General features: G+C 58.2%; 1 protein-coding gene across 2 annotated transcripts; it reads left to right on the top strand.

Moving 5' to 3' along the window:
* TULP4 (TUB like protein 4) lies at window positions 1-24,942 on the top strand. 2 transcript variants are annotated; one of them, XM_061566025.1, is made up of 16 exons: window positions 1-252; window positions 1,600-1,728; window positions 3,960-4,124; window positions 4,252-4,435; window positions 6,796-6,933; window positions 7,453-7,631; window positions 8,146-8,370; window positions 10,089-10,323; window positions 10,740-10,884; window positions 11,074-11,218; window positions 11,491-11,584; window positions 12,062-12,205; window positions 13,415-17,944; window positions 18,857-19,237; window positions 19,431-19,666; window positions 19,938-24,942. In XM_061566025.1, exons 1-16 carry the CDS (start codon window positions 1-3, stop codon window positions 20,052-20,054), a joined length of 7,299 nt encoding a protein of 2,432 aa, XP_061422009.1. In that variant the 3' UTR covers window positions 20,055-24,942. The 2 variants fall into 2 exon arrangements, with proteins under 2 accessions (XP_061422009.1, XP_061422001.1); XM_061566017.1 differs by having other exon boundaries at window positions 11,488-11,584.
* The last annotated feature ends 207 nt before the right edge of the window (window positions 24,943-25,149 follow it).

Raw genomic sequence — 25,149 nt, 5'->3', positions numbered from 1 at the left:
ATGTTTGCCGCCCTGGAGCAGTCCCCAGTGCTCTACAGCGACTCGAACTTGCTGTGCGCATCATGGAAGGGTCGCGTGCCGCACAGCGAGCGAGAGCGGCCCGTGTGCCGGCGCCGATGCTACCAGGAAGGCTGGCTCGCGCTGGGCAATGCGCACGGCGTGGTGGGCGTCACCTTCTGCAGCTCTCACTGCCGGCGCGAGCGCCCCACCCCGCAGCGCGTCAACTTCAACCTGCGCGGCCACAACAGCGAAGTGAGCAGCGGCGGAGACCACGCTCGCCATCGACCGGCGTGCTCACTGGCACGCTCACCGGGACCTCCACGACCACACCACAGCCACACAGTGCAATTACCCACACCCTCATCAGCACCTTCACCGGCACAGACGCCCACACCAGCACACTCAAGGCCACTAGCACAATCACGCTGCAACCGCGCAATGCGCTCACCCACAACTTTACCAGTAGCCTCACTAGCACCCACACCCTTACCATGGAGTGTGCTTAGTGTGCCTATGGTTTTAGTGGTGTGTGTATGTATGTGCGTGTGTGCATGCATGTGCATGTCTGTACATGTATGCGCGTGCATATGTGTGCGTGTGTGCATGTGCTGCTGCTCAACCTGGAGTGTGCCACTAAGAAGTGGGATCTTACCTTCAACCCCACCAAAACTAAGCACTTGGCTGGGTATTTTATGCCATCAAACGCTCCACCCCCTCAACTCCCTATTGGTCATGGAGCAGTTGTGGAGAGAGTGGACAGTTTTCCATTCCTGGGCAGTGTGTTTATGACGAGCTCCGGTTTGACAGCAGAGGTCTCACTCCGAATCAGTCGGGTGGCATTATCTTTTCATCGGCTGGGTAATGCTGCGTGGAAGCTAAATGGTCTGTAGTTTCACACAAAGCTTTGGGTCGTCTCAACCACAGTCATGCCCTCCCTTCTCTAGGCTTGTGAAACTTGGACCTCTAATTGAACATCTGTGCCAGTTAGAAACATTTAGGCTGGCCTGCCTAAAATCCATCCATCCATTTAACCAGGCTGGATTGTGAGGAGCTCAAAAATCCTTGAAAGATCTGGACAAAGTTCCATCGGTGAACTCCTTCAGGAGCCAAAGCTGCATTCTCTGGGTCATGTAGCCTACATGCCCAGCCACCACATGCTCAAGCAGCTTCTGTTTGGCCTGATAGAGAGGGCTAAACAGGCATGACACGGGCTGGAGAAGAGATGGACTGATGCGGTATGGAAGGATGTGGAGCAGTCGCCCTCAAATAACAATGGAGGGCGGAAGAGTGACGCTCACAACAACAACAAGCGGCGTGCCAGGCGGATAAAATGCAGTCAGTTGGTGCAGTTGGTGGCACAGCGGGTGCATTTACCAGTCAGTCAACCCATGGCACGTAGGTCTTTCCCGTGACCTCCTGCAGCGAGCCTTCGACACTTTCCCTGGCCTCAAAGTGCACCTGCCCTGGCATAGGCACCGTGGTGACATCACCGCCACATAATGACAAATGGCGGTTGTTGTTGTGCGCGTACACGTGTATTTGTATGTGTACATGTGCACACTTGTGTTCCTGTGTGTGTGCGTGCATATGCGTGCGCAGGTTGTGCTTGTGCGCTGGAACGAGCCATACCAGAAGCTGGCGACATGCGATGCGGATGGAGGCATCTTCGTGTGGATCCTGTATGAGGGGCGCTGGTCTGTCGAGCTCGTGAATGACCGCGGGGCCCAGGTGCACCTCCAGCTACCCATGCTACCCCTGAGTGACCCTCACAGCTCCTCATGCTACCCACACCTCTGATTAGCAGAGTTGGCTACGTATGGTGTGAAATAAGAGTTGAACATACATACATACATACCCCTGGGTGACGGTCGTTTGCAGGTCAGTGGGAGTGATACATTCGTCTGCTGCACTGCCATATAACGGACAAACTCGAAATGTGGTTCAGTGTTTTTGGCAATGGATTTTGGCAATGGATATTGGCTTGGTCCACCAATGCATTTTAACTTTCTAAAGGTGGCTCTTGATGAGACTTCACGTTGCTACCAGCCACATGAAACAAGTTTGGACCTGGGCACGTTTTTCTACATGATCACCGGCACGCGAATCAAACTGCGGTGCCATAGCTGTGTTTAAAACGTGCCGCTCTGGGGAACCTTGACGTGACAAGCGAGAGCTCCATCCAGTAGCGGGGCACGTTGGAAGCCGTGTCGTGCGCCTTTAACACAGACACCCCCCTTCCCCCTACCCTGGAATTCCGGCTTGTGTAAACTCTGGCCATGCCCCTCATCGTGTGAGACTTGTCACCACCACCGCCCTCCTCTTTGGGTGGCCGGGTGGTTTAGCGAAGCCTCTGGGTTCGATTCCCAACTTGTGTGCCTCTCTGCGTGGAGTTTGTATGTTCTACTTCCCCTGTTCTGCACGGTGTGTGAGAGTGTGAATGAGTGGAGTTTGTTCTACGACCCCTGTTCTCCAGGGCGTGTCAGAGTGTGAGTGGAGTTTGTTTTACTTCCCCTGTTCTGCATGGTGTGTGAGAGTGTGATTGAGTGGAGTTTTATGTTCTACGCCCCCCTGTTCTGCATGGGTTTGCTCCGGGTTCTTTAAGTTTCCTCCCGTAGCTAAACGCGCTTGTGTGACGTAACTGGTATTGGCCAAAAATATCGCAATGCTGAAAAAATTACCTGCACATTACTCCCATTAGGATTACATACTGCAGCGACATCGCCCCCCCCTATACTGCGAAAACTTGGCAGGACCCTCCTGAAAAAGAGTCTTGGGACTCGTCGAGCACTTACTACTCATAATAACAATTTATCATTATTGACGAATGTAAAAACCCACTGCATAGTTTTCTCATCAGGCTTAGGATAAGCGGAAAAGAACAACAGCGCTTATCTGCGGCGTTTGACTCATGCCACCCACACCAACTCCACCACAGAGAGGGAGCACGGGGTGCTGCACTGCGAGCGATCGGTGCGGGCGCGTGGGTGACAGCGTGGGATTCATGCGGCAAGAACATCCTGTCCCGATTAAATATTCACGTAACCTTAGTTAGCTTGTCGTCGTCGTACCGAGCGATTGGCGGGGTTAATTTTGGGCCAAAATAGTCTGCCATGGATTTTTCGAATGTCTGATAACAGCTGATAAGTTACTCCGCTGGTGCAGGCTCTGATGCGAAACACACAGGCTGTTCAATTTAATTTCTACTCTTGACGGGAGCAAGCCCCATCACCCCGCACGAAAAGGAATGACCGCAGAAGCGGATTGTGCAAGAGCTTCGTCCGAGATACCTGTCAAGTGACGTGTGTTATCCACACACCTACGCACGTGGCTCACTGTGGAAGCAATGTCTTGTCACATGACGGTGCGGCAAAGCATTGCCACAAAAAAACCCTGCAGATGTCACGTGATGGGCGGTTACTTTGCGCGGCTATTCATGATGGAGCAAAGACTGTCAGCTCACTCCGCTTGAGAACCCGGGTTTCATCGCAAGCACCTATTAGCATAGTTGGCTATGTACGGCACGAAAGAAGTTGAACATATGTACATACAAATGGCAGCAATCCATATCAAAGCCAGGCCCTCGCCAGCTCAGAGCTCTGACTCACGAGCCACCTAGCAGGCGCCACTTAGCCCCCGTGAGTGAAGTGCAGTGGGTTTAGAGCGGAGCACCGGTTACCACATGAGAGGGGTTCTGGTGTCACTGGTTTGCGTGCTAACTGTGTGTGTGCTTTGGCCAACTTCGTGTGTGGTACGTGTGTGGTACATCTGTGGTGCGCATGTGGTGTGCCTGTGGTGTGCGTGTGGTGTGCGTGGTGTGGTGTGCATGTGGTGTGTCTGTGGTATGCGTGTGGTGTGCGTGTGGTGTGCGTGGTGTGGTGTGCGTGTGTTGCGCGTGTGTGGTGCGTGTGTGGTGCGTGTGGTACGTGTGGGGTGCGTGGTGCACACGGGGCCGGAACCAGGTGAGCGACTTCACATGGAGCCACGACGGCACGCAAGCGCTCATCTCGTACCGCGACGGCTTCGTGCTCGTGGGCTCCGTGAGCGGCCAGCGCCACTGGTCCTCGGAGATCAGCCTGGATGACAGCCACATCCTGTGCGGGGTGTGGACCCCTGACGACCAACAGGTGTGCACCCACTTCCGAGCGCCCAGCTCTGAGCCTAGCATTGTGCGTACACGTGCCGCGTCCCGTGTGCGCGTCACCTCCAGCGTGTGCTCTGGCGTTGTGCCGTCGTTGGCCGCGGTGCGTGCAGGTGCTATTTGGGACGTCAGACGGGCAGGTGATTGCCATGGACTGCCATGGGCGCATGTTGGCGCAGGTGGTGCTGCACGAGTTTGACAGCGTTCAGGCACTCACCTGGAACTGCCCGGACTTTCTGGTGGAGGACTCAAGCGAGAGCGAGTCCGACGGGGACGAGGGAGCCACGCTTGCTCAGGGCACGCGCACACACACGTGCACACACGCGCACACACGCCCACACACGCCCACACACGCCCACACACGCCCACACACGCCCACACACGCCCACACTCACGCACACTCACGCACACATGCACATATGCACATACGCACACGGGCACACTCACACACACGCATGCACAGACGTGCACACTTACGCACACACTCATGCATGTACACACGCACACACCCAGACGCACACGGATAGCCTCAACACACTTTTTAGGGCAAGGGCTGTAAGCAAGTACCTACGAAGGCCAGCACGGCACATGAGGGAGGAGGTGGCCAACAACACGCCCGACCGCCTTTGTCTCCCAAGTGGCAATGTTTTTTCACTGCACCAATTATGCATTTGAGGTTGAGTGGACCTAAGGGATGCTCAGAACTGGTTTAAATAATCGTCATTGGTGTTAGTTTGTGAGTGGGAATGGAACTCTGATCCCTGGGTTCATAGCGCAGCACGCTAACCGCTACACTACCGTTCTGCACGAACACACGGACACAACAACAACAACCGCCATTCGCCACTAAATGGTGGTGACGTCACCATGGCGCTTGTGCCAGGCTATATGCACTTTAAGGCCAGGTGAAGTCTCAAATGCCCGCTGGCAGGTGTCATGGGTTGACTGACCGAGATGACTGCCAGATGCACAACCTGTGCCCCCTACTGTGCCAACTTGCTGTGTTTTAGCCACCCGGCGCTCCGCTCGTTGTTTTGAGCATCACTCATCTGTCCTCTATTGTTGCTGGAGGGTGACTGCCTCCAACTGCCCAGTAGCGTCCTTTACGAGCCACCTCCACTGAGGCCGATCTTGACACTGCTGGTACCAGTCATCGGCAAGTCCACTCAGCTCCACATCCTCCAGTACCACATCACTCCATCTCTTCTCTTGCCTGCGGTGTGCCAGTTTAGCCCCATATATCCGGTCGAACAAAAGCCGCTTGGGCATGCGGTGGCTGGGCATGCGGGCTACATGACCAAGATAACGCAGCCTTGCCTGCTGGAGGAGCTCACCGATAAGACTTTGTCCAGATCTTTCAAGGATTTGTGAGCTCCTCACACAATCTAGCCTAATTAAACCTAGGATAGATCGTAGGCAGGCAAGCTTAAATGTTTCTAACCAGCAAAGATGTTCCATTTCGGGGGTCCACATTTCGCAAACATAGAAAGGTATGGCATGACCGTGGTCAAGAAGACCCAAAGCTTTGTGTGGAGCGACAGATCAGGTAGCTTCCACACAGCGTTATGCTGTCAATCAAAAGATAATGCTGCCTGACTAATTTGGAGTGAGAACTCTGCTGTTAAACTGGACCTGGTCATAAGCACACTGCTTCGTTATGGAAAATGGTCCACTCTCTCCACAACTGCTCGATCACCAATGGGGAGTTGAGGGGTGGAGTGTTTGATGGCACAAAATACCCAGGCAGGTGCTTCGTTTTGCTGGGGCTGATGATAAGGCCTCACCTCTTAGTGACACGCTCCAGGTTCAGCAGCAGTGCCTCCGACTCCTCCTTTGAGTGAGCAGCAATCACCAGATCATCGTCATACATAACACGGTCGACTAATAGGGAGCCATCCCTTGACTGCACCCGTGCATCGATCAGCCTCCCATTGTATCTATACCAGACGGAAATTCCTCCGGTACAGCTACAGAAGGTTTGACGAACTATGTGTCGAAAAAGATGTTAAATAATGTGGGACCCAGAGGACATCTCTGTCCCACCCCAAGGTGAACAGGGAATGACTCTGACTCCCGGCCCCATAGCACAAAGAACAACCAATATCCCAGGCCTATTGATGGCATCATAGGGCTTGACGAAATCAATAAAGCAGAGATAAAGGTCTTGTTGGAATTCCCTGCACCTCTGCCGTAGCAGATGGTCAGAAAATATGATATCTGTGCAGGACCTCCCTGGCCTGAAACCACATTGGGGCTCCACAAGCCTCTCCTCAGCATGCCTGGCAAGGCGATGTTGAATAATCCTTGCCAGGACCTTTCCCTGCACACTGAGGGAGATGCCTCTATCGTTTACAGTCTATGCAGTCCCCCTTCTTAAAGAGGGGGACCAACAGGACATACACGGACACACTCACACTTGCACAAACTACATCTGTGTTTTCTTGTGTCTCCCCATGTCCATGTGTCCTCATGACTTTGTGTGGTCTGTTTGTGCCTGTATTGACTTTGCGGTGTTTCCCTGTGTCTCCCTGTCCTCCTGGCTTCTCCCCGCATCTCGCTGCATCTCGCCACATCTCCCCCGTGTCCCCCCGTGTGTCCACCGTGTCTCTCCGTGTGTCCCCCATGTCTCACCCGCATCTCGCCACGTATCCACCCAGACGGGCCTTCGAGCGAGTGGAGCGCCCCCCTGCAGGGCCCGCGCACACTGCTCACCGTCATGTTCGGCTCGGGTGACGTGGGCCTCATGAACAACTATGACGACATGACGCCCACACTCGTCAAGACCGCCCTCAAAGGTGTGGTACATTCTCCGTGCGGGGTTTTCTTCTGCGAGCCTTGGGGTGTGACAGGAGCACCGTGGAAATATAAGGTGGCCTGGTGTGTTGCTCGCCACACCACCCTCCCGTGCCCCATTTTGGCCTTCATGAAAAGTAAACTTTGCTAAAACTATTTATATTTTGCCAAGTAAGGCCCACTTAGCTGTATAGCTTTTTCAGAAGCGACCTGGCCATAAATGATAGCTCAAGGAAGTGGCTTATCGTATGGAATTTTAAAGCAAGCAAATACTGTTAAACTCACATTGAGGGAAAAACCGGATGACCCGGAGAAAATCCACATGACCACGGAGAGAACATACAAACTCCAAATATACAGCAGGCGTCAGGGTTTGGATTGAGCCACGACCTTCTGCATACCAGGCGAGGTAGTAACATCTTGGCCACCGTGGTGCCCAATAAGTGTTCATCAACCACACGTGCGCCAAGCGGCCCATGAGTGTCGGTGGGATCCGCGCGCGCGTGTGTGCGTGTGTGTAGACGTGACGGCGCAGTGGAACTCGGCGGGGGACATCCTGGCCGTGGCCGGGCAGGAGAAGCAGCCCAGCCAGGGGCTCCCTGCCGAGCCGCCGGGCCTCTTCTCGCTCTCACGGAGCCACGCCGTCAAGTTCTACAATGCGGCCGGCTTCCTCATCTACACGTTGGACGTGGCCACGCAGGTCCCTCCCTACCACCACCGTCATCTATGTTATAAATGAATTCCTACATTATATTTATTTGAATACATGCATATAACTCCTGTATCGATGATAAACCCTGGCCCAGGGTTGAAGCGCAGTGGTGGGCACGGCGCAGTGCAGTAGTAACGCTCGTGCCTTGTCTGGGTTCAATTCCTGACTCGGGCATCTTGTGGCGTTTCTATGTTCTCTCCCCCTGTTCTGCATGGGTTTCCTCCCATAGCTAAAAACACAATGTAACTGGCATTGGCCAAACATCCTAATATTGAAAATGTACTGCAAATTACTCCATTTGGACTTCACGTAGCAGCAACGTCGCCCCCCCCCCTACTGCGAAACTACAGCTGACTGCACCTGTGAAACACAGCAGCGCTTTTCCGCGTGACGATCGCCCGTGCTGGGCCATAGGAACGACAATATCAGCACCGCCGCATACTCGATTACCATTCACCCAAACGTCTCCGTGTCATCTCGTCCCCTCGTCCCTGGCGCCCAGCACCCCATTTCGTCTCTGTGCTGGGGCCACCGCGACACGCGCCTCTTCGTGACGGCGGGGCCGGCGCTGCAGGTGGCGCGCGTGGAGGTGGGCGTCGCCACGCTGCAGCTGCTGTGCCAGCAGGTGCTGGCGGCCGCCCTGCGTGACGACAAGGCCGTCGCCAAGTTGGCGCTGCCGTCGCGCCTCGCCGGGTACCTGCTCTCCGCCTTCACGCCCACCATCAAGGTAATTGCGCGCCGTGCAATCCCCCCCGAACGGACGCTTGGGGGGCGGGGGGTGCAATCGCTGCGAGCGAGCGGCGATGGAAGCCGGTGCGGCGCATGAGGAGGTGTGGGGTGGTCATTGCCACACCCGACCCCAACCCCCTTGTCCCCCCCAGTGCTGGTGTTTTTAACACGCTTCGCCGGGGTCCTCGCCTGTACATCGCTGCGGGCGAGTGCTGGGATGGACAGCCCGATTGACACTCATGTAGTTGCCACATGGGCAGAGCGCCACGGTGGCTTGGAGATGTTAACTGCCTCGCCTGGTATGCAGGAGGTCGTGGGTTTAATCCCAACCCTGACGCCTGTATATTTGTCTTTCTCTCTCTCCTCATGATCGTGTGGATTTTTCTCTGGGTCCCCTGGTTTTCCCCTCCACATTTAGAATCAACGTCACGTGTTCAGAGTATTTGACTGCGAAAAATTTCCACGTGATGATCAGCCACTTCGTGGCCAGGTCACTTCTGAAAAGAACCGTTTTGCTCAGTGGGGCCTTACCTGGTAAAATAAAAAGAGTATAATAGTTAGTGTTTTTTATTGAGTTTGTGAGCCAGCCTGGACAACGATTGGGCACGGACACAGCTCCATGACCTTTCACACAGACACCGGAGCGCTCCCTGCCAGCCACTGCCAAGTGCGGGTTGTAATGGTGCCACGATGCAGGGAAAGTGTCATTTGGCCGAGACTTGAAGGTGGCCTAGCGCCCTCTGCTGGACGCTCGGCCCTCTCGGCCACGCCAGTAACGTTGCCAACTTGGTGAGCGTGGGCCCAGTGTAGACGCGTTGGAGCCGTGTGCCTTTAAGCCTCAAGGATGATCACTGCTGTACAAAGAACTAACTTGGGCCACAGTTGCCACATGAGAGGTTGAACACCGAGCTCCCGCCGCACTGCACTCCGTAGAGTTTACCGTAGAGCGGTCGGGGTGATTAATGATCCAGCAGCCACCGATTCACTCCAACCGCTCGCTCACCAGTGGTTAGTCGCCTCCTTGTCGCTCTTCTATCGCTACCGTTATGGGTACCGTTCTCCTGTACTTCACCCGTCGATTCATTCACCCATAGTGTTTAGTCTCATCCACTGTGGCCCGAGTTTGTCATCCTAAACCACCAAATCGCAAGTCGCAACACCCCCACTCACCCACTCACTCACCTTCTCACCACACTGCAAGTCACAACAACACCCCCCACTCGCCCGCTCACTCACCCGCTCACTCACCCACTCACCACACTGCAGGTTACTACAACACCCCCACTCACCCGCTCACTCACCCACTCACCACACTGCAGGTCACAACAACACCCACACTCACCCACTCGCCTGCTCACTCACTCTCTCACTACAATGCAGGTCATAACAACGCCCTCACTCACTGACTCACTCACTCACTCACCAACTCACTCACTAACTCATTCACTCAATCAACCACTTGTCCACCTGCTCACCCACTCACTCACCCTTTCACCGCACTGCAAGTCACATCACTTCTCTTTCTGCATCTTTCCTTGCACTGTTTCACATTCGGAATCAACTCCACCTATCATCTCCCCAAGCTCTTAATAATAATTTACATTTGTAAGGGGCGTTTCATCCAAGGATCCCAACAACCTCGCTCAATTCAAGAAACGCCGTTGCACCCTCATGCTTGGCACGACTTGAATCCAGCGGCGCGTTTCGCCTTCTCAGCCCCCGATCCCAGACCCCAGCAACCTGCGTGACTTTGTGAGCTACCCGCCGGGTGGCAAGGAGCGCCTGCACTGCACGATCCGCCGCGTGGACGAAGATCCCGAGGGCGGCGGGCCCTCCTACGTGCTGTTCCTGGAGCACCTGGGCGGCCTTGTGCCCATCCTCAAGGGCCGGCGTGTCAGCAAGCTGCGGCCCGAGTTTGTCATACTCGACCCCAAGACCGACGGGCGGCTCGGTGCGGGCAGGGAGACACGGGGGACGGAGGGGAGACACGGGGAGGGAGACATGAGGGAAGGGGGCCCTGAGCATGGGGAGGGAGACACGGGGAGGGACGCGCGGGCAGGGGGACGTGGGGAGGGAGACACGTGGACGGAGATACGTGGAGGGAGATATGGGCAGGGACCCACAGGGAGGGAGACGTGGGGGACACAGGGAGGGAGACCCAAAAAGAGGAGACACAGGAGGGGAGACACGGGGAGGGTGATGTGGGCAGGGGGGCATGGACAGGGAGACACAGAAACACAGTGCAGACACATACATGAGTGTGTCTCTGCTGATTTAACCACATGACATGCGCTGGTTACTGTGTGAACGCATGCCAGTTGCTGTGCTTTGCAGCGCCGGTCACCGTGTGTTGCCGTGTCACCGCAGACGAGGTGGGTGTGTGCGGTGCTGCCTGCTCCGTGTTCGACAGCTGCAACTGCTCGGACGCGAGCGACATTGAGCTGGGTGAGGAGGCCCTCGCTCGCAAGTCGCCCAAGACCTCGCGGGCGAGCCGCTCGCCCCGCCTCCCAAGGTACCTCACCCTTCGCTCCTCACCCTTGCCCCTAATCCGCTGGCTCCTCACCCTCGCTCCTCGTTCCTCATCCTCGCCCCTCACTCCTTAACCTCGCCCCTAATTCACACACCCTCACTACTCACCCTCGCTCCTCACCCCGATTGTGGAGCCCACGTCCCCGTCTTGCTCTGTGCGGCGCGGCCGCAGGATAAACATGGAGTCGCGGCGCTCGCCTAAGCTGACACGGTGCAGCCAGGAGGGCGCCAAATCCCCACGCCTTCCCATCCGCAAGCCCTCGCTGGGGTCGCCGAGCCTGGGCCGCCGTGATCTCTACCTGGACGACGGCCTTCAGGTGAGACGTGGCCTCCCATCACTACCCCCACCTCTCCTCCCCCCCTCCACACTGCCACTGCCTCTCCCCCACACGGCCTTCTGGGAGTTATTTTTTTTGTCATCAGTATTCGTTCAGCTCAAGAAAGCTCTGACTCAGCAGTCACGTTCACTTTAACCAATGCGAGTGAACTGCCAGATGCTCGTAGACAAGAACCCTTTCTGGGTCTGAGGAAGAGCGGTGGGGAGTGAGGGCTGTGAGGTGGTTGTTTAGCAACATGCTGTCCCCAGCAGCACAACTACTTGGCTCAAGTGACGTCCAACATCTGGGGAACCAAGTTCAAGATCGTGGGGCTCGCCCCCTTCCTCCCGGCCAACCTGGGCGCCGGTGAGAAGCACAACCACGCCGCACGCCATCATGCCGCACGACCTCACACCGCATGGTCTAAGGCCACACGACCTTACACCACGTGACCTAAAGCCGCATGACATCGCACCACATGGCCTAACACGACACGGCCTTACACCACATGGCCTGGCGCCACATGGCCTGACAGCACATGACCTGACACCACACGGCCCTTACGCCACCATCTAACGCCACCGTCTAACACCATGCAAGCTGGCGCCAAGTGGCCTGATGCAATGACCTAACACAGCAACCTAACACCGCATCACCTAACTCCACGATATTGTGTTTGTGTGCTCTTGAACTGCCAGATGCTCGTGTTGCTGTGTTTGTGTGCGGTCGTGTGTTGCTATGTTTTCGTGTGTTGCAGTAATGTCTTATGGAAGGGTTGCCATGTTGTCGTACAGCATTGTTTCTGTGTGAATCTCGTTGCTCTGTCGGCCACCCCCCGTGCAGTGATCTACAAGACGAGCCTACTCCACCTGCAGCCTCGCCAGATGACCATCTACCTGCCGGAGGTGCGCAAGCAGACCCAGGGCTACGTGTCGGTGGCGGCCTTCACGCCGGGGGTCTTCAGCGATGATGAGGACGAGGGCGCAGGTACGGCTGCCCCCCCCCCCATGACCCCTCCACCCACCCCCCCAGCCCCCCAGGCTCCTGCTGCCATCTCCTCGGAGCCCCCCCCTCTCAGGGAGGTGATGCGGCGGCTCAGCGGTGGCGCTTTCGCCGTCTGTTCCAGAAGTTCGCGATTCTAACTGGGCAGGCCAGCCCGGTTATTACTGCAGGTGTATTAAACGGTAGTAGCTCTGTTTGCTACACTGCTGGAATTTGTTTTTATTTATTTTGTCATTTGGGTGACCCAGGTCACTCTTGTAAATGAAAACCATCCTCTAATCTCTTGAGTTCTGACCTGGTTAAACAATTTAACTTGAGAACTGAACTAATGTTTTCTGCATACGTAGGTCCTGTGTGTCACGCGTGATGCTGTGCCCTGCCTGCCTCATGGCTGCTGCTCCTTCATGTGTTGTGCCTCACCTGTGCTGTGTGTACACGTGCAATGTGTACACTTGTGTGTTGTGTGTACACGTGCAATGTGTACACGTGCTGTGTGCTGTGTGTACACGTGCACTGTGTACATGTGCTGTGTGCTGTGTGTACACGTGCAATGTGCTGTGTGTACACTTGTGTGCTGTGTGTACACGTGCTATGTGTACACTTGTGTGCTGTGTGTACACGTGCTGTGTGCTGTGTGTACACTTGTGTGCTGTGTGTACGCGTGCCGTGTGCTGTGTGTACACGTGCCGTGTGCTGTGTGTACACGTGCAATGTGCATGGTGTACATTTGTGTGCTGTGTGTACACGTGCTGTGTGCTGTGTGTACACGTGCCGTGTGCTGTGTGTACACGTGCCGTGTGCTGTGTGTACACTTGTGTACTGTGTGTACACTTGTGTGCTGTGTGTACACGTGCTGTGTGCTGTGTGTACACGTGCTGTGTGCTGTGTGTACATGTACATTTGTGTGCTGTGTGTACACGTACATTTGTGTGCTGTGTGTACGTGTGCTGTGTGTACACGTGCAATGTGCTGTTTGTACACGTGCAATGTGTACACGTGCTGTGTGCTGTGTGTACACGTGCAATGCGTGCTGTGTGTACACGTGCTGTGTGCTGTGTGTACACGTGCTGCGTGCTGTATTTACACATGCTGCATTTGCTCATGCTGCGTGTGCCATGTGTACGAGTGCTTCAACTTGAACCCGCCTCTCTATCTCGCCCCCTCCTGATCTCTGCTCCCCGTGTCTCTGTGCAGTGGCCGGGGCCTCAGGCCAGCGTGAGCCCAGTCCTCCGTGCTCCATGAACATCCCCATCGCCCCCATCTTCAGCTCGGCCCAGTCGATCTCTCCCACGCAGAACATCGGCTTGGCACAGAGCCTGCTTGCCAATCAGAATGTGCAGCTCGACATCCTGACCAGCCAGAGGCCGGGCCAACCTGCAGCCTCCAACCACAGTCCACAGCAGCTGGAGGTCCCGGCCAATCAGAGGCTGTCTCAGGTGGCTCAGAATGTGCAGTACGACGCTCTGGGCGGCCAGAGACTAGCGCAGCAGAATCTGTCCAATCATAACGCGCAGGTCGATTACACGCTGGCCAATCAGAGGGTGGCCCAGGCGGTGCTCGGGGGTCAGTTCCCGCACATGGACGTGCTGGCCAATCAGAAGGCGGCGCACGCGCACATGGTGAGCCAGTCGGCGCCGGGAGAGAAGCTCACCAACCAGAGGGCGGTGCAGACAGTTCTGGCCAACCAAAACACCCAGCTGGACATGCTGGCCAATCAGAGGGCCGCGGCGCAGGCCCAGTTGGCCAATCAGAGCGCCCAGCGGGAGATGCTGGCCAATCCCCGCACGTCCATCGGCGGGGCGAGCGGTCACGTTGGGCCGCTCGACGTCATCACCAACCAGGCGGCGGTGGCGGCTGCGGCGGCGGCCTCGGCGTCGGAGCGTGGCGAGGCGGAGCACTACAGCACACTGAAGCGCAACTCCAACCCCGCGCCAGGGCAGGCCTTCTTCGGGGGAGCGGACCACCCCGGCAGGACCAGCGGCTCGGCACAGGCGTATGCCCAGCAGCCAGCGCCGCCTCTGCATGCGCAGCACGCGCCGTTCCCCAACCAGCAGATGCTCCACCAGATGCAGCTCACCGCCCAAGCCATGCTGCATAGCCAGCAGACGCAGTTCAACCAGCAGGCGCTCCACTCGCAGGCCGGCCAGCAGACAACGCACATACAGCAGACGCAGTTCATACAGCTGACGGCATACAGCCAGCAGGCCATGCAGTCGCACGTCCCGGCAGCGGCGGCCTCAGCCTTGGCCCGGGAGAAGGAGACGGCCGCCAAGAGCGAGCTGTTGTCGCGGCAGTACCAGCAGCAGCAGCAGCTGTCAGATCGCGATGCGCTGGGCTTCACCAGCGACCACAACGTGGCCGTGGCACACATCCGCAAGGGAGGGGAGGCGCTGCGGCTGCCCTCTGCAGCCAGCGCCGCCACAACGTTCACTCCCCAGAGTCTGCAAGATCAACAGCAGCAGCAGCAGCAACACGTGCAGCAGCAGCAGGCGCAGCAGCAGCAGCATGCGCAGCAGCAGCAGCATGCACAGCAGCAGCAGCAGCATTTACTACAGCACCAACAACAGCACTCACAACAGCAACCACAGCAGCATCCACCCCAGCAGCATCCACCCCAGCAACAGGTGCAGCAGCAGCAGCACCTTGTGCAGCCTCAGCAGCAGCAGCAACAGCAGCAGCAACAACAACCCCAGCAGCAGCAAATGGCAGGGCTGGCCTGCACGTGCCCTCCGCTTGCCAGCCTGGGCTACGAGCGCATCACAACGTTCGACAGCAGCGGCAATGTCCAGGAGGTGTGCCGCCCCCGCGCCTCCACGGGGAGCACTTCTGGGGCGGGGGTCGCGGGGGTGCGCACCAGCCAGAGCATGTACGGCCTGCGCAGCCCGGGGCCCGCTCCCAGCTCTCCGCAGTCCCCATTCTCCCCGCAGGCCCCGCAGTCCCCGTTCTCCGCACAGCCACCCACGCCACCCTTCTCCTCCTCCCAGGCTCCCGTCTCTCCCTTTGGCCAAACGTCGCAGGCGCCCGCCCAGCCTACGGGGCTGGCAGCGGCGGCGCCAGTGGTGGCGGCGCACCCGAGCGTGGCCACGGCGCCACTGGCGCCGCCGCACCCCCCCGCCGTCGCCAGCTACCAGTCGGCGACGCTTGGCCACCAGCCGTCGGGGGTCTCCTACCAGCACGCCAACGCCGCCTTCCAAGCCTCCGGCGCCGGATACCAGGGGGGCAACGTCGCCGCCCTCCATCAGGCTCAGTTCCACGATAGCGGCAAGCAGCCGGTGGTGCCGCCGCCACCGCAGCAGCAGCCGGGGGTCGGCACGGTGAAAAGAGGGAGTACAGATCTCGTGAAGTCGGGCAGCGAGAAGCCGGCAATGGCGCCTGTAGCGTTTAACCTGCAGGGCCAGTCAGCGCAGTACGCGCGGGCCGCCAACCCAGTGCAGAGAGTCGCCTCCAACACGCTGCCCTCGAAAAGCTCGGGGCAGTCGGTGAGGCTGAGCGACGGCCAGAGAGTCACGGCGCAGGCGAAGGCTCCCAACGCGGCCTTCTCCGCAGAGACCTGCCCCTGTCAGCTGAGACCGCAGCAGGGGCAGCACGCTCAGGCCCAGCCGCAGCTGCAGCAGCAACAGAAGGGGGAGGGGTACCAGCAGCAGCAGGCCAGACTGCCGGGAAACGGCGGCCATCACGGTGCCTATGTGGGACAAAGTGCCGGTGCCACGGCGACCAAAACGATGGAGCACTCGAGCACACGGCAAATCCAGCAGCAGATTCAGCAGCACCAGATTCACCAGCAGCAAATACAAGCGCTGCAGCAGCATATCCATCAGCAGCAGCAGCTGCAGCAGCTGCATCAGCAGCAGTTGAAACAACAACAGCAGCAGCAGCATATGCATCAGCAGCAACAGATGCAGCAACAGCAAATGCAACCGCAGCAGCATCAGCTGATGCAGCAGCAGCAACACCAGCTGCAGCAGCAGCATCAGCCATCGCAGCAACAACAACAACAACAAATACAGCAGCAGCAAAGTATTCTGCAGCAGCAACAGCAACAGCACCATATGCAACAGCAGATTCAACAACAACAACAGATGCAGCAGCAGCAGATTCAGCAACAGCAGCAACAACAATTACAACAACAGCAGCAACAACAATTACAACAACAACAATTGCAACAGCAACAACAACAACAATTGCAACAGCAGCAACAACAACAATTACAACAGCAGCAGATTCAACAACAGCAATTACAACAGCAGCAACAGTTGCAACAGCAGAAACAGCAGATTCAGCAGCAGCAGCAAATACAACAACAGATTCAGCAACAACAGCAGACGCAGCAACAGCAGATTCAACAACAGCAGACACAGCCACCACAAATACAGCAGCAGCAACAGCAGCAGCAGCAACAACAGCCGCAGCAGCAGAAGCAGAGCACTGTAATCGTGCACTCTGTCAGCATCTCGCCGCTGAGCTCACAGTCCTCGTACAGCTTGCTGAGCCCGGCCGACCCCTGCCGCGACCAGACCGAGTACGTGAACGGGGCGTTCTCCGAGGATGACGCATCTGAAAAATCCTTTAAGAAGGAAAATGCGACCGCAGCAGCAACAGCAGCGGTAGCCAAAGCGGACCCGGGCCATCACAAAGAGGCCGGCAAAGAAGGGAGCGTGGAGGCCAAGAAGCCGGCGGAGTGCCAGACGGATGGACCATCCGTGCCGATCACCAGTTCCCCCAAACCATCGGAGGGTCGCAGGGCCTCGTCGGGAGAGATGCCTGCGGCCGCGCCCACCAAAGTTTCCCAGAGCCATCGCGGCGCCACGAGAGAGATGGGCACGGACACGCTGAAAAGAGAGGTCTCCAGCGTTCCGGCCTTACCGAAGTCCGCGCAACTTCCCGGCCGAGACGGCGGCTCCGCGGTGAGCAAGCCCGCTCAGTGCTATAGGGACGTGCAGACGCTGAACCCTTCGCGAGACCAGTGGCTGCAGCAGGGCGGCAGGGCCAAGTCTGTAGCCGGGCACTATGGCACGATGATCCCGACGTCACACCAAGCGCAGGCCAAGCACGCCGGAAACTTTCTCCCGGCAGCGGTAGCTGCCGCAGCACAACGATCCCAGAGCAGCCCTCGCGGTGCGCTCAGCGGTGGCAATGCCCAATATTATGCCACCATGAGACCCACCAACATGGCCCGATACCAGCACAACTACAGTGGTAGCGGCGGTGCCGCCACGCGCCACGCCGCCGTGCCCGTGGCCTACACCAGCAGAGACACCGGCGGGCTGGCGGTGCAGTACGGCGACGGCGTGACGGTGCCGCGGCAGGCGCTCGCCATGAACTACCCGCCCGCTGCCGCCGCCGCGGCCGTATGCCTCCCGGCGGCCGGCCACTACGCCACGCTGCCTCGGCCCAACATCTTGGTGACCGGAGAGCCGCGGGCGAGCGTGAGCGTGCAACCGTCATACACGGACCTGGCACAGCGTTACGCCACCATTGCCCGGGCAGCGCATGCCGGAGAGCGGGGACAGCCGGCGCCGCATCAGCAGCATCATCCCCATCAGCAGCAGCATCAGCAGCAGCAGCATCACCAAGGTGCTGCAGGGGCTGATGCCGCGGCCGGCGGCACCATCATGGGCCTGGCAGGGGCCGAGGCCATGTGCGGTGGGGCGCGGCTTCCCGACCCCGGCTACGGAGAGATGATGCCAGCGGATTGCGCCAGCTCCTGCCGGGTTGACAAGCCAGGTAAGAAGGCGTGGAAGCTCGCGGACGCAGCCTGACATCGTCCAGGTTCACCAATCGGAGGACACGGAAGGTTTTGTCACCTGATGTGCCATCGCAGCCCAGCTGCGTTAGAGCTCTGGTCACTTAGGCGTTGTGGTTTTGCTCGTACGGTGCTCACCGAAACGCTCTGGCTCAGATACAATGTCCCGGGCACCTGGGCATTTATCAATTCAAATATTAAATATTTCCTAAGTCCCTGGGTGCCCAGCACAGGGATGGAGTTAAATTGTATCTTGGCCGGAGTGTGTCGGTGACCTCAGAATTTAACATGAGTACTAAAATCTAGTCTTTAGTTCCGTGACTACGTTGTCTCAGAGCCGTACCGTCTGCAGACCAAACAACGCCGTGAGACGGAGGCTCTACCATTACTATCACAACGTTTCACTTTGCCCTGGGCTAGCGTGGCGGCTCCCAGAGAACACCACGCGTCATAACTGTAGCTCAGGGTTACGGCTGCCAACTCTCGTCCTTGGAGATGGGGGGACTGTGACATCGCCAGAGGCCGTGGTGTCGGCGTTGCTGACAATTGCATTTGTAGAACTTGGCAAAGATTAAAACTCCCAGGTGGTTATGGATTCACAGCCGCTTTTATTGGGCACGGTCTCCCATTGATAATGACACCACCCTCATGGCCCCTTCGGCTACACGAGCTTTGGAATATTCCAACATGCGACTCCCCCAGGTTGACTCAGCCTTAATGAGTACCTGGTGTGGTATGTAAACATCAACACTGGAGTTGACAAAGGCAGCCGGTTTGGTACTGGCACTTGCTAACAGAACTTGCCCCAATGGTCTATTAAGGGCTACGCGGGGGGATCTCCACTTTGTTCCCACCTCTTGACAAACCGTGCTGTGCGTCTGCGGGGGATGCAGGCGCACGCAAGGACACGCGTCTGCTTACTGACCTCAACTCGCTGCTCGCGAGTCCCAAGGCCGGCCGTGGGGACAAGAAGAAGGGTGGCGGAGGCAGCAGCAAGGGCCCGCTAGGCCGGGAGCCGCTGGCTGGTGCCGTCGCCAAGGCCCCGTCCAGCAAGAAGATGCTGTCAAAGGGCGGCGGCGGTGGCAGCGGTGGCGGGGGCAGCGGCAGCCTGAGCGGGGGTGGCGGGGAGTTCCAGGACAGCTCAGAGAGCGAGCACGAGGTGGTGGTGAGCGGGGACGAGTTCACCTCGAGCCAGGGCCCCGCATTCCGCAAGGGCTGGAAGGGCAAGCGGGGGGCACGGGGAGCGGGTGGCATGGAGGCAGACGAGGCCAAAGGTAGCGGCAACCTCCCTCCCTCCTACCCATCCCTCCCTCCTCCTCGTCTTTCCCTCCCTCCTGTCCCTCTTTCCCTCCCATCCTTTCCATCCCTCCCATGCCTCTCTCCCCTCCCTATCCCTCTCGTCCCTCCTCTCCCCTCCCTCCCCCCGTCGGGAGCTCCCTGGTAAGTGACGTGCGTTTTACCGTGCAGGCCGGCGCAGCGACAGGGAGGAGGGGGGCCGCCCGGCGGGAAACGGCAGCGGGGCCGGGGTTGGCGGCGGAGGCGGCGGCGGTGGCGGCGGCGGCGGCACGCAGGGCTTCGTGTACGTCATGGCCAACAAGCAGCCGCTGTGGAACGAGGCCACGCAGGTCTACCAGCTCGACTTCGGGGGCCGCGTCACCCAGGAGTCGGCCAAGAACTTCCAGATCGAGCTCGACGGGAAACTGGTCGGCGCCGCCGGCTCACGCACGCGTTCATTATCACACGTTATCACACGCGATCACACACTATCACATACAATCACATGCGATCACATGTTCTCATACAAGCAATTACACTCTCAAACGCGTGCTCACGCGCACACGCCCGTTCACGCTTGTGATTTCGCGCGCTCGCACACCCGTTCATATCTTTGCATGACTCGCGGACGGGAGTGGCGTCGTGCGAGGGGGTGGGGGGGAAGCGACGTTGACGCGCTGCTCCGCGGTGCCGCCACAGGTGATGCAGTTCGGCAGGATCGACGGGAACGCCTACATCCTCGACTTCCAGTCCCCGTTCTCGGCCGTGCAGGCCTTTGCCGTGGCCCTGGCCAACGTCACCCAGCGCCTGAAGTGACCTCGAACCTCCGCCGACACCGCGCTCTGACGGCCACGACACCGGGCTGGAAACCCAAGGGATGCGCCACTGCTGTTGAGCTCGAAGCCCGACCTGAAAGTTTGGAAGCAGCCATGACGTTTGGAAATCTGAGCATTGGTCCGATGGCCCAAGCTTTGTTTAATTTTTTTAAGCAGAGCGCTCCTGCCGTGAGCCGCGGAAGCCTTTGCGATCGGCGATCGGTGGTTGTTATGTGGCGTTCAGACAGCGCAGCCAACTAGGCCCCCCCGGGACGAACAATTCCATAACAAAAAAAGTGTTGATCTTGCTTACATTTCCTCGGTGCTTAACGTGCTCCAAGCCGCGCGGCCCCTCAGCGGGGGGGCCGAGCCGCACTGTGCGGCAAGACGTAGCGTGTAGTTTGTCGCCGCATGTCTCATGTCGTCTCTTGAATGAAAATGTTAAAGTATTTACAAGCAAACTGAGCGTCTCTCCACCGCACTCTCGCGAAATGGAGCCTGGCGGAGGCGGCCGTAAGGGACGAAGTTGTTGCATTCAGTCGGTCAAGGCGCCTGCCGGGGCGGCGAGGGGGGAGAGACGCGGGATCTGTTCCGTCGCCGAGCGGGGACCAATCGCCGGGGCCCGGGTGGCGTGGCAACGTGGACGGGTGGCTCACGCGAGGACGCCGTGCGTGGTGCGCGTGTCTCGTCCAATCCGCGCCCTCCACGGCTCCGTGGGGGGCAGGCGCCGTCCACAGCCGCGAGCGTCGCACTCAGCTTGCGGGTCGATATCGGAGCTACTTCTGCAGTCGCCTACGATCCTCAGCTTCTGCGGCAGATCGCTCGTTCCCCTGTGGCGCGTGCGAGTGTTGCGCTCGCCGGCTGCGTCCGCCCGCAGAGAAGCCCCGTTGTACGTCTCCAGCCACCCGACACGGTTGGTGAATCATGTTAAGGCGTCGTCGCTTCGCTCTCGCCAACAATATTAAGTATTATATATTCACAAGTGAATGGCCAAGAGAACGATGGCGAAGGGCGCAGTATTCTAAAATTTGGCACAGCACTGTGAGCACATGTTGAGGCGTGGGTAGACGGTGGAGATGGAGACGGAATGGTGTGGATGTAGTCGTAGATGTAGTCGTGGGAGAGAGGTTTAGCCTGAACTGCAACGGGGCGTTCAAACTAACGTGCGCGCTACCGATGCGATCACCAAATGCTTAAAGGAAAAAACGACATCGCTGTAGACCCTAGGTGTGAGTCCATTGTGTTCGTCCGTGCCAAAAGCCAGCGAGCCGCCATGTTCCCAGCGTTCATGAGCGGCAGTGGCATCGTTATTCACAGCTCGATGCCCAGCGGTGTCGCCACACGGGGCTCCATGTCCAAGGTGGTTGCTTGCGCGTGTTTCCGACGGCGACCCCTAGCCATGACCCCTAGCCGTGACCCCTAGCAGTGACCCCTAGCAGTGACCCCTATCCGCGACCCCTAGCCGTGACCAGGGCCATGGGAGTGGGAATTCAACCGCTGACCGCTGACCCCTGACCAGGCAGGCACAGCAGTAGAGCTGACCCCTGGATTAACCAGGAGGCCTCTGTGCAAGCGTAGCGTTGGTCATTCTTGGACAGGTCAGCCAGAGATGTTTCTGCCCAGCTGCGCGGTAACAATTAGAATGCAAAATCGGCTGAAGCACGACTTCGACCGAGAGCTCGTGGACGTACGCAGTACAACGCGGCACGCACGTACCGCCATGAGGAGGGCGCCATTCGTTGAGTACAGGCGTCGGCGGCAGGTGCAGCCGGGTTGTGATGATGCGCTGTGTGGGACATGGCCACGCAAGCCTGCTCAGTTCTGCATCTCATTCGAAGACACGGGTCCCGGACGGCCGCGGTGAGCAGGCAAGTGTGCGTGCATTATCAGTGCTTTGGAAAAACGACCTACGTTGCGGCAGCTTCGTTCGGCGGGGCTGATGATGGGAGCCGTTCCCTTTGCTCGACTTGAAGTTGGCCCAGCCGCTTAATTAATTGCCAGACCTTGAGCTGTTGAACGGTGTTTGCGGACGTGGGTTGTTGCCAGTGTTCTGAACCTGCCTTCGTCGCGAACCACCCTCGCGGGGACCGATTTGTGTGATGTTGGCCGGCCGTGCGCGTCGGCCTCGCCCGCCGCGTCAACCGTGCGTGGAGACGCGTGCGTTCCCAGCGACGGCGCGGTGGACTGCGTCGCACCTTGTGGAGCTTTCCGCAAGTCTCCAGCATGCGTTTCTAATTCAAGCACGCGTCCCTTGGTAAGCCTGCTCTTTAGCTCAACGTCACATTGTGCGGCCACCGCGGGAAGTCAGCTGGCAGATGCGGCGCTGTCCCCGCACGCGAGCATCGGACTGCGCTGGCTGCCTCGAGCCGTGACCGGGGAGTTGGCGCTGCCCGTGCGTCACGGCGCTGCGCGGAGGCCACGGCGCGTTTGACGCGGCCTGGCGCAGCGACCGCGAAGGAGGACGAGGGGGCGGCTCTAGTTGGTCCGCTGGCCGAGCAAGCTGATCGCCGTGAGTGGGGAAGATCGACGACTCAGAACCTCGCGCTGCGTTTGGGCTCCATTCTGGCCAATGGGAGGGTGCTGTGAGGCTCCTGCGTCTGGCACCGTTTGAGTCCTGTGGATGCCCCGTTGCCACCCTTCTGTCCGGACACAGTCGCTCACGCCGCTATTTCTCCACTCGCTCTCACCAACGTTCCTCACGCATGCCAACCCGATCGCTGTCTCTTACCTGCCGTTGACTGCCAATCTTGTTGTTGAGCTAGTTTGGTCTTTGTACCTTGAGAGAATGGTAAAGTATTATTATAATGATTAGTGTCATCGTAATGGCCTGAACACCATAGTGAAATGGTAGAATGGTCTGTGACGCCGGTACAAAATGATAATGGGGTCGCAGATGTGGAGTCCTTTACAACAAGGGCCAGTTTCCATATGGGTTGGCACCGTTTATGTTACTGCCACTCGTGTGTGTATGTGTGTGTAGGTTGGCACCGCGTGTATATAGTTCTATGTTTACGGTTGGCATCGCACATGAGGCTTCATCCTGCCGAGGCATGACACAGTCGTGTCGCATGCTGCGTGATAGCTGCATGCTTTTTAAAGTCCTATGGGCCCCGTAGGCAATGTGTGTTACACGCGTGTCCCTGTGCCGTATTATCCCCGTGTCCCTGTGCCGTATTACACGCGTATTCCCGTGTCCAGTGTCGTATTACTCGCGCGTGTCCCCCGTCGTCGCGTTGCGTGTTGCAGTATCTCTGACTACAGGTGGCTGTCGCCCTGCGTCGCTGCCCAGCCCTGCGGGGCTGTTCCCGCTGCCACCACCGCCGCCGCCCGTTCCACTGAAGCGCGCCGTGCGGCCTGCCTGGCTCTACTCGTCCTACGTTCTAGTTTACAGACACGACCCCACTTACGCGGGCGTCGATTCTGTGCGTGCTCACCCGTGCGTTATTTATTATTATTATTATAAGTTCTGTGTACTGTATTGTAATACGCGTGCGTCCGTGCGTGTGTCTGTACGGCCGTGAGAACAACGTCGCTTGCCTGGAGGAGTTTTACTACCGCGCTGCCGAGTATCGGAACAAATCCACCGCGATATTCCGCTTGAATTGAGTGCAATAAGTGAAGCCAGTGGCACGGCGGGCGGCCGAGGAAGGCTCAGGAATTCAAATCGGATTTCCAAGCAACAAAAATTCTCACAATTTCCAAATGTGCTTTTGCGCATCCCCATCAGGACACGAAAGATCCGTTTGTAAATCTGGCCGAGCGGCGCCCTCCACCCCCTCCGCAGCAGGTGAGACGTCATCAACAATGACGAGCACCTCCGGGGGTACATGCCGTTATTGAGAGCGATTGTATCGGGAACTGGTGGTGCTGCTTGTGAAGCGATCGGCACCGTCACTCGGATCGCCGGGGGGGGGGGGGGGTGGGCATTGTTGGTGACGTGACAGTGATCTGGTGTTCACTCCGACGAGGGGTGATGACGGCCCCTGTCTGCCTGCCCCTGGCCATGGCTCATGCGTGCAGTGTTTGCCATTTCTGATGCTTGCTATCGATGGGGACGATCCCTGTCCTGCAGGACTCTGGCCAATTGGCCCATTGCGAGTTAACTGGCTATCTTTAAAGGGGGGCAGTCCTTGGCAAATCAGAGTTAACTTCTCACCTCCCCATTTTACCCAGACCCTCAGCTGCTCCCGAGGGGGTCCCTGCTGTGCCACTGGCTGTGTTGGGAGGGGGTGGGGGGGATGCACTGAACTGTGGCGTACTGAGCAGCTCAAATTTCTCGACGTTCATTCAAACTGCGGTCGAGGCCATGGAAGTCGTGTGGCTTATGTGCCTCAAAAGCATTCCCAGGGATTGTCGGGAATCCGTATCCCGTAGTAGTCAGAAATAAGCCCTGTCCCCCTTTACATTTTCACGCATGCACACTCCCCGAGTGTGACTCCATGTGGTGTCCTTGGTGACTTTGCTGTGTGGTGAGGGTGCACGCCCCCGCCCAGTCACCCACGTTGGTTGCCCCGCATCGCCCTGGGGGCAGTGGCGGGGCGGATGGGGTCCGGCCGCTTGCCGTGGAGGCGCCACGAGAGCACCTGCTGCTGCTCCGGCCACAGCGTGGCGCTCTCCGCAGTGGTGGACAGCGTTAGACGTAGACTGACCGTGGCGTGTGTGCGTCGTGTGTGTGTGTGTCACGCTCGTTCGCTTACTACCCAGCCCGGAAACCCCAAGGGAAGCGCCTCGCCCCGCGCCGCCGCGCTGTTTGTCGGTGCCCCCCGTGGGTTCGTGTCCCGTGGCAGTCTCGATGGGGGCTGCGCCCACGTGCGTTTGTGTGCCCAGTGAGTAGCGCGTGGTTCCAGTCGCTGAAATAATAAAATAAAAAGTCCTCAATGTTTCATCAACTCGTTGCCGACGTCTCCCGAGTGAGTTTACCTGCTCGACGGTGTGCCTGACGAACATCTGTGATGCCACAGCAACGGAGCAGCTCTGCCGGCGCTGCTCCCCCCTCGCAACCCCTCACACGGACACACACACCCCCACCCCCACGTAGGACCTCGTGGGGAAGTCACCAGGCCTCTGGGTTTTCACCCGAGAGCCCCCTCGTGGGG

Source organism: Lethenteron reissneri, chromosome 5 (genome assembly GCF_015708825.2).
Source record: "Lethenteron reissneri isolate LAM-NWPU_2019-01 chromosome 5, ASM1570882v1, whole genome shotgun sequence".
In the NCBI taxonomy this organism is placed as follows: Eukaryota; Metazoa; Chordata; class Hyperoartia; order Petromyzontiformes; family Petromyzontidae; genus Lethenteron; species Lethenteron reissneri.
Note: the sequence above shows the minus strand (reverse complement) of the source record. Positions and strands in the feature narration are given on the sequence as shown.